Consider the following 19260-nt stretch of genomic DNA (forward strand, 5'->3'; position numbering starts at 1 on the left):
TGAAGGAACTATTTCCATGGGAAATTATAAAGAGGATACATTAATAAAGTGAAATACATTAATTCTTGAGTATTACTACTTTCACAATTCTCAGCATTAAACACTTATCTTACATTTTTTTCATTTACTCATTCATTGAATAATTATGAAATTCTTATTGCATATGTGTTCCTGTGCCAGTTACTTAAGATAAAATGATTTCTTATAATCACAGTCCTTGTTTCAAGAATTTAGTGTTCAGTTGGGAGTAGCATGCATTAATTTTTTTTTGCATGCATTAATTTTTAAAATTCATTCAAAAAAAAGTAAAATTCAGATATTAAGAGCTGCCTAGGTACATGGTATATGAGAGAGTATATGGCTGGAGAGACTTATTTAATGTGCTTTATGATTTTGGTGGTAATACTATAAAAATATAGTCATCATAATCCTTTGCCCGTGAGTGAATATCCTCAACTGCACCTAGTAAGTGACAGAACTTGGAAAAGAATCAATTTTCCTCAATCATTTCCTGTTTACTAATAACGTGAGTTGGCCTGCCAGGTCATGCAATAAACAGCAGATAAGTTGGTGCTTCTAGTTCTGCCTCACGTACACTTATAATCTATTTGTATGTTCTTGAGCTTTAGGACCTATTAACTTTTTTAAAGGGAGAACATAAAATATATAACAATTCTTAAAATAGTAGGGAGGAATTAGTACTATGGCTAACATTCAGAGATTCTTAATATTGGAACACAGTTTGTTGCCATTCAAATTGCTTGAAATGTGTTTCTCAGAGTGTATTTCTACCTTTAGTGTCCTTCTTTCTTTGCTAATTTGACCTGTAAACGTTTCATCACATTGTCCAGAAGATGGCTTTTAGCAAAAATGGTCACATTTCCCCCAAACATCTGCATCATTAAGTCTGTAACACCCACTAGTGAATTTCTTCCCTGATCATTACAAGAGTAGAAATAGTTTTATTCATGCCAAATGTTTCTGTTATTTTAAAAGATAAAACTGTCATTTGGACAAATGAATACTATTTTTTATATTATCAAGTATAGAAATTCTTATCTTTTTAAAAATTAATTAATTCAAATTTATTTTTAATTGTAATTGATATACTGTATTACATTAGTTTCAGGCATACAACAACATGACTCAACATTTATATAACTTACAAAGTGATCACCCCAATAAGTCTAGTAACTATCCCTTGTCATATGTAGTTATTACAAAATTACTGATTATTCCCTATGCCATAATTTATGTGCCCCTGACTTCATATTATAACTGGAACTTTGTACTTCTACCTTTTATTGTTTCCAAATAAACTCTTCTTTTCCTATTTTCTCTACTAAAGTTAAAGACTTCAATAAGATGAAGACATGAAAATTAATTTATGTCTTCAGGAAGTTATATTTTTACTTAGATTTCAATAGAATTTACTGACATAGTCTAGGTTTTCTTTGACTATTTTATGTGTCCTTAAAAGAAAGAGTGAGGATAAATTGTTGTCAGTATACATTATAAACCTTAATTGGCTCTATTTCATAGTTTTAAGTCAGGAAAACTAGATTTTCTTAAGTATATTTTAACAATTCACTACCCTATATTTTTAAAAGGTATGTGCATCTTATGGTATATACAGTTCATAAGTTATGAGAATTTCATATCAATGCATTATTCCACTTGCCTCTACTTGAAGAAATTATTCTTATTTAGTTTTTCTAATAGCAAGGGCTTACTGAAAATAGCATCAAATGTATTTGATTAGTTTGAGGTATTGTTAGTACAAATCATTTATTATAGTGCCTAATAGGTGTTAATAAACATTTGTTGAACAAACAAATGAATGAATAAATGAGTGGCATTTGACTATATACACTGCATATTAACTGTTACAGTATAATATTGTTTATCTTAGGGCTTTTCCAAACAAGCAGTTTACCAATCCATTCTACAAAAACCAAAACACCCCAGGTTACAAACACATTAATATGAATCTGATGATCACTGTTTAAAAATATACAGTCAGTAAAACATAGGCCAATCAATACATACCATTATCAAAATATCTGACTGTTGAATTTCTGGAGACACTGGGATCAAAATTTGCCATTAAAGGAGCTATGTACTGTGTGGCTGTCAGCATTCGATGTACAACTTCTCCAGTGTATATGAAACCTAAATTTAGAAAAGTGGGAAACGTTAAGAAAAAGTCCAGATAAAATGTTAATTAAAATACCTCCAATGTAGTTACAGTCCTGTTTTGAAAATAAATTATTACGGTAGCTAAACAAAAAAGAGGGAACAAAATTAATGTCTAATGTCCATTCAACAACAGTTGGGTCAGGATTAAGCAACAAATTCACATAGGATGGTCAAATAAGAAATCTGTAATATGAACAATTGTAATTGAGGAAAAGGTGACTACTGTATTATGTAAAAGAGATTATTAGACTGAAAAAAAAAACTAATATAGTACTGTAAGTAATTCCAACATTCAGTCTGCCATTATTAATCTCTTGTTATTTTAACACTAGCCAAACATGCAAGTCCTTTTCACAAATGAACATATTTTCATGATTTTTAATTGCATTTTCTCAAATTGCAATCTCAGGACATTTTAGAAACTACACATGCATGTCTGTCTGTCTGTCTGTCTGTCTGTCTCTCTCTCTCTCTATATATATATATATATTCTCCATTACTATATATATATATATATTCTCCATTACTAAAATGGAGAAAATATTACAGAACATTTTTTCAAATTTGTAAGGAGGCTAAACACCCATGGAAAACTTGCACGTTTCTCAGATTACTCAAATCTTTTAACACTAGCACCCCATCAAAAAGATAAAGATTACATGTTTGCAGATAAAATGGTAAAACTGCTAATACACAATGCTGCTTACCAGTGCCCACTTATCCTAGCAGTTGGATAGTGAGAGTAAATTTATTATGGAGATCTTCTTCTTGAATTAACTTTCAATAGCTCCTATGTTGTGACCCTACACACTTTCAATTATTCACACTGGTTTATTTACTTTGTGGATTATCCATGACAAATTGGGAATCCTGTTCTAGTTTTTTGCCTCTAAATCTTTAAGTCTGAAAGAACAGTCACCTCAGGGAATGCTAATTTATTTTAATATTAATCTAAGAAATGTACAATTAATAACATATACACAAATAGACACCTCCCATACATACACTATTACAAAATAACCCAAAGAAAATTATTTGTGAAAATGCATCTGTAATGTTCAGGCAATCATAAATTAACTAGATATCTGGGGTTATTATAGGTCATTTTTCTATTTTACACTAATTGATATAACAAGCAAGATTATAAAACAAAAATTGGGTAGGATTTAAACTTCTAAAAGGATTAAAATTTTTGTCATCTTAATTCATGATTTGAATAAAACTTTCATTGGCATATTGTGGTCTTTATTTTTCAAATTCTCAAATGGAATTTCTAGGTGAGTTATTGGGGAATTAAATCTGTAGTTACTTATATTGAAATTAATTTGTCTTTCTAGCAGTGTCTTCTTTCCTTAACTTATTTTTCATTTTATATCAATGTCATATTATAATTCTAGTTACCTTGAAAATCTGTTTTAAAAATCAGTAAAATATTATAATCATTGCTTACATTTTATATCTCATTTGACAAGCAATAGCTTTCAAAATAAATTTCTTATGCCTTGAGTAGAATTTTGTACATTTGCAATTTCACAAAGCACAGATGTACTAAGAGATATTATACAAAGTGAATCTATCGTTGCTTTTATTCTATTTCCCTGTGACTTTCAGAGACACCCGAGGTTCAAAGCCCAGTATCACATTCTTAAAACTGTATAGATGAAGAGTAACTGTTTTCCCAGGGTCTACGATTTAATTTTTCTCCATTCCTCACCAATATGCCTTTATAATTTCACCATTAAAATGGATAGAAAAATTATATAAGTCTGATAGTTTAGGAAAAAATTGAATTATATTTTGCAAATACCTTTCAGGGACAGTAGCTCAGGATAGTTATTCCTCTACTCTGTATTTTCGTGGTACTAATAGAAGAAACTGCTTGACTTAAAGAATAAAAACACAGTAATTCAAGGCAGAAAGATAATTTTAAATCAATACAAAATTCATTCTCCAAAACAATTGTAAGTAAAGCTGCAGCAACTCCTAGTAAAATGGTTGCAAAATGCACAACCATAGTTGGTTTCAGATATTTTGCTTCCTTTCAACAAAAAAAGTTTTCCAGAATGACAATTTCCTAAATTTCAAAGATGAAGTCTCAAAATGTTCCCAAAGAACAAAATAAAATATAAAAGAATTTGTTACTGTGTAAAAGCTATAATTACAATCCTTGATTCTTCTATTACTATAAAATTTTTTAAAAATTATAATCATTATTATTACTACTACAGGTGACACAATGACTATTAACTAGAAACAACTGCTATAATTACTAACGTATCTGGCACCAGTATTAATCTACAACCACCATCATTACCATTACTACAAAGAATAATATAAAAAACCACCCAACAAGGCAAATACTCTACTACTAAATGTCAATATATGCTCCTAAATAAAATAGCACTAATTTACCTAGATTTGCAGGTAAGTGGTTATTACCCAGATAATTGATATCCAGATAGATACTCCATTTGAAAGATCCAAATAAGAGAAGCAAATGCATTTTACTTTTTTGAATCTCAAATGATAGCAAACACACTGAACTTCTCTTTCGCCTTGACTAGGAAACCTAGAGTCAAGTTTGGAGTTCAATTGTAAGCAATAGCTTGGTCCTGCACATTGCATGCTCCCCTAGGGCTGCTTTCTGTAGACCTTTAATCACCTGGATCAACCAATTTTAAATCTGTAAACCTTACCAAGTCATTTGAGAAATCTATCATTGTCAGTCCCAGCATGAATAAACCCTCCTCAATCATTATATATTTATTAACTACAATTTTGTATTTATTAACCAAAAATACTATTGTGATAATAGTAAAATTAACAAATATCTATGTTGGCCTTTACCACTTACATTATTTTCATGTTATTCTCTTCACTGTATTCTTACAATAACTTTGAAAAGAATATTAATATTATTTCCCTTTAGTAAATGAGGCATGTCATAAAGCTGGGTAATGTGCTCAAAGCCACGTGGCTAGAATCAGTGTTCTCATTCCAATTTGTACAACCTCTTAACAATATATCCTAGAATTCATTATGTTTCCAGAACTATGTGGTCTCTCTTACTAGATTTCACACTTAAACAAGGAGTTTGAGGAGAAAAGAATTGTTCTCTCTGTGAAAATTCCAACACTTACATCTTAGAGCAAAGTTGCACTCACCTCAAATCTTGCTACTTTTAGTGTATTTTCAGCCTCTGCCCTTTTAATTAGTAAGTTGTATAAATAGGTTGAAATTAGATTCACCTATTGCAATCTGCCAAATAACTCTTAAATTGGTAGGTGACAACATAGAATTAGAGAATGTAGCTAACGGTACAGAAAATCATTTTCTAGATATGTGACTAAGTCCTTGACCTCTCTGTATCTCAGTTCTCTAATCTGTTAAATGGAGGAGTGAAGGTATCCATAGCATTGAGTTGTGATGGCTGAATGAATTGATACATGAAAATCACTTGGTAACAGTGCTTACAATAAAAATTTGCTGACAAAAAACAATCAATTAAATTCCCTCTAATTTTTACTCCTTTAAGTCTACTCTGTCTAATATATATCAGTTGTTTAGACTTGCACTAAGATATTTATATGACTTCAAAACTGTGACCAATGGTATAATATGTGTTTCTTTGCATTATTCCACTTTGGGTTAAGGCACACATACCACTAACCTAACTGCAAGACAATAGGTAATAAAAGTCTCAATGTCCAAGTTGATATGTTTCCTTACCTTCCCATGCAATAAGCAGCTTGTAAAAATATTAACCTCCTATTGGTTGTAAATGGTTGTTTCATTTATTTGGAAGTGTCATAGTAATAAAGGAAGCATGAAGGGGCTATAATTGCCTATCAAACATTGTGAAACTTTAATGTGTAAAGGGCATACATAAAATATTCTACTGCATCATTGATCAGTTGACCCTAGAGAAAAGTTTGGAGCTGATGGGTATGTCTGTAGGGCACTGAACATTTCCAGTTAAATGGGGCTTTAGAGTACAAATGACAGTGGCATATGCCATCTTTGCCACCTTCATGACATGTGTACTGTGATCCCTATACATTAATCAAATGGATCTGAAATTTATAGTCTTTTCATTAAAAAGGATTTAGAAAACAGTTTTTCCATATAGATCCCTCATTAACCTTATATATGATTATTTCACTTCTATTATGAAAAACTAAGTTACTTAACTGGTGGTGCTTGTGGTTATTGTCCTATCAGTCGCTCAGTATTTGTTGTGGACAATTTACTTGGAGCCAACAAATGAAGTCTGAACATAGTTCTACTTACATTTTGTACAAATACCAATTTCATGAATCACGCTGGATACTACCCCTAACCAGAGAAATATTTGTTTACAACTCGGTCTTTTATATAAAGCCATATATGACAGCAAATTCTAACTTGAAAATTAAAAGTTGTGGTAAATTATCTCATACTGGGACTGTTTGGCAGCTGCAACTGTACAATGACAGGTTTTAGGTAACAGGCTTACTCTGGGTACAACTGATGCTAGTAGAACACACAGTTCACTGTGTGGACATTGGTTTGTAAAGGCAACCTAGATGCTGAGACAAGAAAAAGAAGAATTTCTGAAGTACATGTGTGCTTACTAACCATTGGCTCCTAGGAAGCAGTCATCTATAAGATTGTTAATCACCAAATATTTCCCCTTCACAATTCCAACCATCAAGGTAAAATACATCAAATCTATTTTATATAATAAAAGTGTAAATATATATGTTAATATATATGTCCCATCTCCTAGACTCCTTTATTCTGTTGTATTAATTAACACCATTGGGGATTACAAATTACAACAAAGTCATCCTCTGAGGGAGGGAGCAACAAGTTACACTTGATTATTGGCTGCAGATTGTTCTTGTAATTACCAATATAACATTTTATGTTGGCTATATAAAGTGCCTCTCCTCAACCCCAGAGAGAAAAAGCAGAGACCAAAATTATGTGCATGAGGAAAGAGACAAAAATCCACTTCTCTCATTTTCATTTTGAACTATTAACAGAATTGTTGCCTATAGTTCTTGTTTTCTTCATCTTGTTTGTCAAATAAGTCAATATAACTTGTTCTTAATGAATGTTCATTTCTAGTAGACACTGTCAACATTTCCCCTTGGATTTTCCCAGATGATTCCGTTTACAAGGCAGGCATGAATGGCACCCCTAGAGTTGGTTAGTGCATGGACTACATGGCTTTTCATGTAGGCATTGACCTGCTCCTTTTTTTACTTGAAAATCAAGTTCATCCCCTCTATTCAGGTACCTGTAATTTTTCAAAAGACTTACTCCTACATGTGGGAGACAGGAGGGTTGTTTTAAATTATTTATGCTACTAGACTGAGGATTCTGGGATCCTGTTGTCAAATTCTGGACTCACATGAGGCAGCCAAATTACAGCTGGGAGTTAGTCTCCAGTACCTGAGGTCCTGTTTTTTGGGTATGCTGGCCCATGTTTGCATAGGTTCTATTTTGAGTTTCATCTTGGACCCTGTTTCTGTGGCAGTCTTTCTAGAAGACAACTACTTGCCAGACTTATGAATATCAGCTCCTCCCATTTACCTGGACCTAAATAATCTTTGGGAACCACTGAGGACAGCGCTGAATTATCATCTGGGCTTCTGTCCAGGTTCTCTCCTTCTCTAGAGAGGGGAGCTCATTCCTTGTTCTGTCTTTCACTCCATTCCTGTTCTACAGCCTCAGCAGCTCCCCACCCTCTACTATGGGGAGCAGTAAAAACTGTCCTTTCCTATTCTAGGGACTTAAAAACTATCACTGAAATTTATTTTTAGCCCTGGCCAGTGGCTTAGTGGATAGAGCGTCAGCCTGGCATATGGATGTACTGGGTTTGATTCCCAGTCAGAGCACACAGGAGAAGCTATCATCTGCTTCTCTTCCTCACCCTCTTCTCTCCCTCTTCTTTTTCACAGCCAGTAGCTCAGTTGGTTTCAGCGTGGCCCCAGGCACTGAGTATAACTCCACTGGAGCACATCAGCCTCAGGCACTAAAAATAGCTTGGCACTCGAGCATCAGCCCAGTGGATCTTTGTCAGGGCACATGCAGGAGTCTGATTTGTTATCTCCCTTCCTGTCACCTAAAGAAAATAAAATTTTATTTTTTCAATATCCAGCAACAGTCCTGGAAGGATGGCCAAATATAAAAAAGAGACTACCTTCAGGAGGTTGCTACATCATCAGACCTTACTGCACTTATTGAATAATCTGTAGTACTGTATGTCTTACTTTAAAAATCAGGTATACTTGAAGTAAAAATATTACCTAGCAGGTGAATAGCTTATTGGCATTCTGTCTAGAAATGTAGTTTATCCATTCTCCAGTTTAAAACACAAGTAGTATTCTATATTTTTGAAATTATAACTACACTTTCCCACTTCCATTCTTTCAGGACAATTTTTTGTTTTTGTTTTTTGTTTGTGTGTGTGTGTGTGACAGAGACACAGAGGAACAGATAGAGACAGACAGCCAGGAAGAGAGAGAGAGAAGCATCAATTCTTCGTTGAAGGGAGAAAGATGAGAAGCATCAATTCTTTGTTACGGCACCTTAGTTGTTCATTGATTGTTTTCTCATATGTGCCTTGACTGGGGGGGAGGGGTCTTACAGCAGAGTGAGTGACCCTTTGCTCAACCCAGTGACCTTGGGCTTCAAGCCAATGGCCTTTGGGTTCAAGCCAGTGGTCATGGGGTCATGTCTATAATCCTACTCTCAAGCTAGCAACCCCACACTCAAACTGGTGAGCCTTTGCTCAAGCCGGATGAGCCCATGTTCTACCAGAGGTCCCCAAACTTTTTACACAGGGGGCCAGTTCACTGTCCCTCAGACCGTTGGAGGGCCGCCACATACAGTGCTCCTCTCACTGAACACCAATGAAAGAGGTGCCCCTTCCGGGAGTGCGGCGGGGAGCTGGATAAATGGCCTCAGGGGGCCACATGCAGCCCGCAGGCCGTAGTTTGGGGATGCCTGTGTGACCTCAGGTATTCAAACCTGGGTCCTCTGAGTCTCAGTCCGATGCTCTATCCACCATGTCACTAGCTGGTCAGGCCAGGAAAGTTTTTGTTTTCCATCACTGTTTAGACATTTGTAGGAGAGACAGAGTCTCACCCTAAGTTTTACCAGAATCCATCCCAGCAGGGTCATGAAATATCTTGCATATGCTGACAATATCTTCATTGTCCTCTCCTTTCAGCGATAAGAAACACCATTCATCTAGACAGGAAAGAAGCTAAAAGGAGTGAAGCACTTTGCTTTCTCAAAGACAGCCATCATCAGCCTTGTACCACCAGCAGCCTGCCCCTTCCTCTTTTCTTCAGCATGACTGAAATAACCCAACTGTGGCCTCAGGTGGTTTGGGTCTCAAGGTCTTAGCATTTAACTTACAGGCCTAGTTTGATGTCATATATATACTGTTTAGATAGATAGATACACAATATATTAAACAAGATTGTTGTGCACATGAATCAGTGAGTACGGACTGTACAGACATAGCTGCAATTCCACATTCAGCACACATATATGGAGCATCTGCAGGGTGGTGGCATCCTTGCAGAGCTCCGTAGAGCAGAGCTCTGTAGAGCCTCCCGCTGCGGAGGCATCGACTCCCCTCCTGTCTGCCCTGGGTCTTTGCGGTCCTACGGTCAGGCTCAAATTTCTGATACTTCCAACTTCCCTTTTTACAGTCTCAGAGTTGTGAGTGTAACTATATTTTCTCAGATGTTTTAGCAATCTGGCCTCTTAGGGTGATGAACGGTCAGTTAGAATGACAAAATAACTGTAACAAAAAAGCATTGACCCAATTACATATTCATATTACACTTTTACTTTCTTTTTTCACCTTTTTAATTGAATTTATTGGGGTGACTCTGATTAACAAAATTATACAGATTTCAGATGTACAGTTCCACAACACATCATCTGTACCAGTGTACAGATGTGTTCACCACGGTGTTCTGTGCATTCACCACCTCAGGTCAAGTCTCCGTCCATCACCATATCCCCTTGTCATCTCCTCTCATCCCTCTCACCATCACCCCCAGTAGTCACCATACTGTTGCCCATGTCCATGACTTTCTCCTCTTTTTTCCTCCTTTTTGTTAATTCCTCTTTGCCCTATGAATTAAAGTCTCAAAACATTCACTACTGATAGAAAAATCTGCTCTATTTGAGAAAAAGACAAAATTTAGGTATTTGATTTTGTTTTAATATATATATGTGTGTGTGCTATGTGTAGATACACATATATACAAACATACACATACATAAGAGAGAACACATCTTAGAGGTTCACAGATTGTGTAAGTCAATACACAGTACACATTGAGCATCTTCAGGTCTGAAGAACAATAAAACCCATCTTTCTTCCTCTAAAAGCATCTTAGGCATGGCTTTCTCATTTTACTGACCCAGATGCACAGACACATCAATATTTTGGTTAATATCACCTAACACTGAATTTTTAAAAAAAGCATTTATTTTCAAAGAAATGTTTTCTGATATAACATTTATCCACTCTATTTTAGAACATGGTAATTACTGGGAGTAGAGAAACAACTAAAGAAACCTGACACTTTCTTTCCTTATTCATGCTTGATATTTCTCTTCCAACTCTCTCCCTCATACTGAAAGAAAAATAAATAAATAAATAAGAGAAAAATAAACACAAAAAAATCAGGTTTATTCAGGGCAACTCTTATTAGACTACACATTTTTCGAACACAGTTACTACCTAGAATTACTTTAATTCATTTGGGATACAGTCATTGAGCATAAAAAGAGTAGTATTTAGATAGTATTATCATTTATCTCACAAATTAGATCCTAATTCAAATATTAAAGGTTCTACTTCTTATAATCCTAACTGTGAAAAAACTTGAATGGATATATTTATTTTGATCAAAATACTGACAAAGCATTTTACCATGACCTTGCAAGTTTTTGCAAGTACTATTGAGATTCTAAAATTCTTAACTATGTGCTCAAACAGTCACACACATTCAAATAGGGATATTTTGTAATGTTCAACCAATTTTGATTTGTTTATATATGTGATTCTATATTTTAATGGTTTTAAAAGTAAATATTATAAAGATAAAATTAGTCCTAGCCAAGTAGTTTAATTGGTTAGAGCGTCGAGATATGCCAAATTAGAGCATATACAGGAATCAACCAATGAATGCATAAATAAGTGGAACAACAGATCAATGTTTTCCCCACCCCTCTCTCCCTTCCTCTTTCTCTAGATTCAATAAACAAATAATTTTTAAAAACTTGCCTTTAAGAAAAGATAAAATAAATATCATATGCTTAGAAATGCGCTTATGCATATATCAATAAGAAAGCAGTGAATACTCACATATCAATTTATCTACCAACCAGTCTAAAAATATACAAATATATAAAAATATATAACAAAAAGCACAAAACTGACCTTTTAAAATGCATGTTTCCCTCCTTAGAGCTAACCATTATTATACATTTTTAACATTTCCTTCCTTTTATAGTTTTTATGCTATATATTTGCATCCTTAAATGATTACCTTTGCATGTTTAGACTTCAAAAGGATTGACTTGTATTATAAATATCCTTCTGAAAGTCTTTATTTTTGTGTAAATCTACACTCTGAGAGAATCATCCCTGTTGTGAAAGTAGCTCTGTCCCATTCATTTTTCACTGCTGTAGCATATTCTGCTCCATAAATTTGTCAGACTCTTGAGGACATTCAGATTGCCTTAATTTTTTGCTTTCTTTAGACAGTTCTACACATGACCACACTCATATGTGCAAGAATTTCTAATGCATAAACCTAGAAGCTGCATGGTTAGCTCAAATGGAATGCACATGTGAAACTTCACCTGCAATGGGGAATGTATTTCTAAGTAGTTACACCAAGTGACACACCTACGATTATTACACACTTATTTGCATTGCTTCAAATAGCTATCAATTAGATCCTGTCAGACTTTTAACTTTTGTTAATCTGGTAGTTGTAAAATTACATTGCATTGTGACACTTATTTACATTACTCAATGAAAATTGCTCAGTTTCACTGATTAACTACCTTACTCAAATTTAAGTTGAGTAATAATAAAATTCAATATTTTTTTCAGAAGTTTATTTGTTGTTAAAGTTTCCTTTCTTGTGAAGTGACTGAAAATTCCTTGCCTTTTTCTTACTGAAGTCTAAGATTCATTTTCTAGCTTTTTTAAAAAAAAATTCTGGACACTAACCATGATTTGTGCTTTCTGTGCATTCTTAAAATGTTCCTTACTCTAAAATTACAGAGATATTCTTCTGTGTTCTCATGTTATACATATGTTTTCTACATTGCTCTCTAAATGTTTTATAAATTTATCTATTAAATTTTTTTCACATAAAATTATTTTTGAAGGGTATAAAATATGAGTCAATTGGTACACTTTTGTAGAGGAGTAACCCAATATAATATTTTGAAAATTTCGAGTGACGTCATGGAAATGGCGCCGTGAGCAGCGCGTCCGACAGATCTCCCCAAAATCTCAACAAATTTATCAACTAGAAACAGAAAAATTTATCCTCGGAGCATTCCGGAGTTCCACACAAACTGAAAGCGAAAGGACTGTTATCACTTGAATCTGAGAGATGGTGAGGAGGAAGCTAACTACCGCATCGACGTTCATTCAAGCAGAGGAGGGAGTACGCCTGTGGTGAGTCAACCCATGCGTGCAACTGCCCGCCCACACTCTGGGAGCGGCAGCCTGGGCGCTGCCGGCGGCCACCAGCGGGCCCTGAGAAACCGTGCGCGCGCCCCGTGCCGCGGTCCGCAGTCCGGTCACAGAGCGAGCTCCCTTGTACCGCCAGCGTCCCCAGCGGCCCGTGCACTGCGAGTGAGAGTCCCCAGCCATCGGTATGACCTGAGAGGCCGCACGCGCCGCCCTGTGCCATGGTCCGGGAGGGGCGCCAAGGCTGTCTTCCCTATTTGGGAGATTCTCTCCGTGGGCGGGGCACCTCACCCAGCCATTCAAGCTAACAATCAAGCATTGGGGGAGGGGCGCGCAGGCAGCCTGAAATACTTTCTGGAGCACAGCTGCAGATCCAATCACTGAAATTAGCTTAACCCACGAAATCTGCGCACCCACCCACGGGGCTCTAATTGATAGGATCTCTCTCAGTTCAGCGATCCAAGACAAGAGCATGATATTTTTCAGTGCCTCTCGGTAAAGGGGCGGGGGCAACTTCTGATTGACAGAGCCTCCATATTCAGGGATATACCTAACAAGAGGGACTTGGCAGATATTAAGATCTATACAGCAAACAGCGACTAGTGCCTCTTCTTCCCAGCCAAAACAGGCTACAAAGTGTGGAAAGCCTGGGTTGAGTGGTCCAACTGAATGCTAGGTGCTGAACAGTCACCTTGACAACAATTGACTCCCAGCCCCACCTGATTACGCTGGAGGCTGTGACTGCCAGAGCCTTACCCAGAGCCTTGCGCTGAGTGGGGATAGAGTGGGGATTTCCCAGCTCTTTGAGCCTCTTATTCCCCAGACAGAAGCAGTGGCAGCCTCATAACTGGATCACCAGGCTGCTAATTCAGGAAGGGGAGACTAGGAGAGAGACTCCAGGAAAGCAAACTCTCTCATTGTTGGACCCTGCAAACGCCAACAAGCCTTGACTACCAGCGAGACTAAAGCCAATTATATGACATTGCCATAGAATCCCATTAACTGCAAATCCCTACCTAAGCATGAAACAGGGGCAAAGCCTGGGGTACAGAGTCACCAACTAGGAAGAGGGAGAGAAAAGAAAAAGGAAGAAGTTAACCTCTCAAAATCAAGAAAAATCCACAGACTTTATAACTTGTTCCACTAATTCTTCGTTGTTGTTGTTTCTTTCTTATATCTTATTGCCTTTATTATTATTTCTATTTCCTTCATCTCGGTCCTTTTATTCTCTGTCCATCTTATGATTCCCTTTTCTTGAACTACACTAACCATGAGTGTTACATTTTATTTTATTTCTTTTCTTCATCCTTACTCTCCTTTAGGGTTACACTCCAAACCCTTAACTCTCACTCTCTCCCCCTTTTTTTTTCTTTTTTCTTTTCCTTTATTTCTTCCTTCGTTTCTCTCTTTTTCTTATTTTTTCCTTTCTATTCGATTCTTCTTTTCTCCTTTTATTTTTCCTCCTATTCAATCCTCAATCACGAACAAACTACTTAATTTGGGACTCAAGCTTTTTTTGGTGTTTTTTTTTTTTTTTTTTTGCTTTTGTTCTTGGTTTTCCTTTGTTTGTTTTTGTGGCATTTTGGGTACTTTTTACATTGCTTTTTAACTCACTAGCATTCCTCCCAACCAAAGGTCTCCACTGTATTTAGTCTTCATTTCACTTAATACAACAGATTTTTACTTATTATTTTTATTTTTATTTTTTTCTTCTTTAATTATTATTTTTTCTCTACTTTTTTCTGTTTCCCTCTTATCCCTCTCATTATATCTCTTAGTCGACCATGACTTACAAGCAAATCATTTTATGCTTGTCTAAGATTTTCTCCTTTTTTTTTGCCTTCAGTAGGTCCCTACTCCCTTTTTTGCCCCTTGAACTCTTCACCCCAAATCAGGCCCTCTGTTATAGTCAGTATTTGTTCCATTTAGCATAATATAATTCACAGGTCATCACGATATTTTCCTAAGGAGGGGAGAGGAGGGGAAGAAAAGACAGAAGAAAGGGGGAAATAATAAATTATTACTGTTTTTTTATTTGTGGGGTGTTTTCCTTTTTTCATCCTTTTTGCTCTTTATTAATTCTATTTAATACTATCAACAAGACCACCCTCAGATGCCAATAAGAAAAAGGAAATCGAATATTATGGATACAAAAGATAGAGAGGTAACACAAATAGATGTGGAAAAATCTATGGAGAAAAGATTTAACATATTGGAAGCCTTGGAGCCAAATGAGAGAGAATTTAAAAAAAAAATCTTAAAAACAATCAGAGATATACAAGAAAACACAGAAAGGCAATTTAGAGAGATCAGAAAAAAACTCAACGATCACAAAGAATATATTACCAAGGAAATTAAAACTATAAAAACAAATCAAACAGAAATGAAAAACTCAATTCACGAGTTGAAAAACGAGGTAACAAGCTTAGCCAATAGAACAGCCCAGATAGAAGATAGGATTAGTGAAATAGAAGACAAACAACTTGAGGCACAACAGAGAGAAGAAGAAAGAGACTCAAAAATAATAAAAAATGAGAGAGCCCTACAGGAATTGTCTGACTCCAGAAAGAATAACATAAGAATAATAGGTATATCAGAGGGAGAAGAGAAAGAAAATGGAATGGAGAATATACTCAAACAAATAATAGATGAGAACTTCCCAAGCCTGTGGAAAGAACTAAAGCCTCAAATTCAAGAAGCAAACAGAACACCGAGTTTTCTTAACCCCAACAAACCCACTCCAAGGCACATCATAATGAAGATGACACAAACCAATGACAAAGAAAAAATTCTCAAGGCAGCCAGGGAAAAGAAGAGTACAACATATAAAGGAAGGCCTATTAGATTATCATCAGATTTCTCAGCAGAAACTCTACAAGCTAGAAGAGAGTGGACCCCAATATTTAAAGCCCTGAAAGAGAGGAACTTTCAGCCAAGAATACTATACCCATCAAAGCTATCCTTCTGACAGAGGACAATCTGACTTTGGGTGGTGGGTATGCAACATAATTGAATGACAAGATAACCTGGACTTGTTATCTTTGAATATATGTATCCTGATTTATTGATGTCACCCCATTAAAAAAATAAAATTATAAAAAAAAAAAAAAAAAAAAAAAAAAAGCTATCCTTCAAGTACGAAGGAGATATAAAAACATTCACAAATACAGAAAAGATGAGAGAATTTATCATCAGAAAGCCCCCACTCCAGGACATACTAAAGGGGGTTTTCCAACCAGATTCAAAGAACAAAAGAAAACAAAACCACAAGTAACAGCTCCACCAAGAAAACAATAAAACCAAACTTAAACTGTGACAACAAAAGAAAAAAAGGGGGGAAAGGATGAAGATTAACAGTAGCAAAGGACGATGAAGCACAGAAATACTCATAAGATAGGGTACTACAATGAATATGGTAGGTACCCTTTCATTACTTAATGGTAACCACCCTTGAAAAAACCACCACAAAAACACTTGACTTAAAAAAGGTAGCAACAGAGGAAAGAAGTATGGAATACAAACAAACAAAAACAAATGATAGAAAAACAAAAGAGAAGAATCAAACAAGATACAAAACTAACAGAAAGAAATTTATAAAATGGCAATAGGGAACCCACAAGTGTCAATAATTACACTAAATGTAAATGGATTAAACTTACCAATAAAAAGACACAGAGTAGCAGAATGGATTAAAAAAGAAAATCCAACTGTATGCTGCCTACAAGAAACACATCTAAGCAACAAGGATAAAAACAAATTCAAAGTGAAAGGCTGGAAAACAATATTTCAAGCAAACAACACCCAAGAAAAAGCAGTTGTAGCAATACTCATATCTAATAATGCTGACTACAAGACAAAAAGTACTCAGAGACAAAAATGGTCATTTCATAATGATTAAGGGGACACTGAATCAAGAAGACATAACAATCCTTAAAATATATGCACCAAACCAAGGAGCACCAAAATATATAAGACAGCTACTTATTGACCTTAAAACAAAAACTGACAAAAATACAATCATACTTGGAGACCTCAATACACTGCTGATGGCTCTAGATCGGTCATCCAAACAGAGAATCAATAAAGATATAGTGGCCTTAAACGAAATACTAGAACACCTGGATATGATAGACATCTACAGGACACTTCATCCCAAAGTGACAGAGTATACATTTTTCTCTAGTGTACATGGAACATTCTCAAGAATTGACCATATGTTGGGCCACAAAGACAATATCAGCAAATTTAGAAAAATTGAAATTGTACCAAGCATATTTTCTGATCATAAAGCCTTGAAACTAGAAATCAACTGCAAAAAAGAGGAGGAAAACCCCACAAAAATGTGGAAACTAAACAACATACATCTAAAAAATGAATGAGTCAAAGAAGAAATAAGCGCAGAGATCAAAAGATATATACAGACAAATGAAAATGAAAATACGACATATCAGAATCTCTGGGATGCAGCAAAAGAAGTAATAAGAGAAAAGTTCATATCACTTCAGGCCTATATGAACAAACAAGAGAGAGCCCAAGTAAACCACTTAACTTCACACCTTAAGGAACTAGAAAAAGAAGAACAAAGACAACCTAAAACCAGCCAAAGAAAGGAGATAATAAAAATCAGAGTAGAAATAAATGAAATAGAGAACAGAAAAACTATAGAAAAAATCAATAAAACAAGGAGCTGTTTCTTTGAAAAGATCAACAAAATTGACAAACCCTTGTCAAGACTCACCAAGGAAAAAAGGCACAGGACTCAAATAAATAAAATCCAAAATGAAAGAGGAGAGATCACCACAGACATCATAGATATACAAAGAATTATTGTAGAATACTATGAAAAATTATATGCCACCAAATACAACAATCTAGAAGAAATGGATAAATTCCTAGAACAATACAACCTTCCTAGACTAAGTCACGAAGAAGCAGAAAGCCTAAACAGACCAATCAGCAGGGAGGAAATAGAAAAAACTATTAAAAACCTCCCCAAAAATAAAAGTCCAGGCCCAGACGGTTATACTAGTGAATTCTATCAAACATTCAAAGAAGACTTGGTTCCTATTCTTCTCAAAGTCTTCCAAAAAATTGAAGAAGAAGCAATACTTCCAAACACATTTTATGAGGCCAACATAACCCTCATACCAAAACCTGGCAAGGATGGCACAAAGAAAGAAAACTACAGACCAATATCTCTAATGAATACAGATGCTAAAATACTAAACAAAATACTGGCAAACTGAATACAACAACATATTAAAAAAATAACACATCATGATCAAGTGGGATTCATCCCAGAATCTCAAGGATGGTTCAACATACGCAAAATGGTTAACGTAATACACCATATCAACAAAACAAAGAACAAAAACCACATGATCTTATCAATAGTTGCAGAAAAGGCTTTTGATAAAATACATCACAATTTTATGTTTAAGACTCTCAACAAAATGGGTATAGAAGGAAAATATCTCAACATGATAAAGGCCATATATGATAAACCATCAGCCAACATCCTATTAAACGGCATAAAACTGAGGACTTTCTACCTTAAATCAGGAACAAGACAGGGTTGTCCACTCTCTCCACTCTTATTTAACGTGGTGCTAGAAGTTCTGGCCAGAGCAATAAGACAAGACAAAGAAATAAAAGGCATCCATATCGGAAAAGAAGAAGTAAAGCTATCACTTTTTGCTGATGATATGATCCTATACATCGAAAACCCGAAGGACTCCACAAAAAGATTATTAGAAACAATAAACCAATACAGTAAGGTCGCAGGATACAAAATTAACATACAAAAGTCCATAGCCTTTCTATATGCCAACAATGAAATATTAGAAAACGAACTCAAAAAAATAATCCCCTTCACGATTGCAACAAAAAAAAATAAAATACCTAGGAATAAACATAACGAAGAATGTAAAGGACCTATATAATGAAAATTACAAAGCATTGTTAAGGGAAATCGAAAAAGATACAATGAGATGGAAAAATATTCCTTGTTCTTGGATAGGAAGAATAAATATAATCAAAATGGCCATATTACCCAAAGCAATATACAAATTTAATGCAATTCCCATCAAAATCCCTATGAGATTTTTTAAAGAAATGGAACAAAAAATCATCAGATTTATATGGAACTATAAAAAACCCCAAATAGCCAAAACAATCCTAAGGAAAAAGAATGAAGCTGGGGGCATTACAATACCTGACTTTAAACTATATTATAGGGCCGCGATAATCAAAACAGCATGGTATTAGCAGAAAAATAGACAATCAGACCAATGGAACAGAATAGAAAGCCCAGAAATAAAACCACATAT

The 19260-nt window shown here is 35.2% G+C and overlaps 1 protein-coding gene across 3 annotated transcripts in view; it reads right to left on the reverse strand.

Moving 5' to 3' along the window:
• PLXDC2 (plexin domain containing 2) overlaps positions 1-19260 on the reverse strand; it is a 521092-nt gene that overhangs the window by 169418 nt on the left and 332414 nt on the right. For all 3 annotated transcript variants that reach the window (XM_066233239.1, XM_066233238.1, XM_066233237.1), the window contains one exon: positions 2050-2172. In XM_066233239.1, coding sequence (XP_066089336.1) covers positions 2050-2172 — 123 coding nt within the window. The remainder of the gene's footprint in view (positions 1-2049; positions 2173-19260) is intronic.

Source organism: Saccopteryx bilineata, chromosome 5 (genome assembly GCF_036850765.1).
Source record: "Saccopteryx bilineata isolate mSacBil1 chromosome 5, mSacBil1_pri_phased_curated, whole genome shotgun sequence".
Lineage (NCBI taxonomy): Eukaryota > Metazoa > Chordata > Mammalia > Chiroptera > Emballonuridae > Saccopteryx > Saccopteryx bilineata.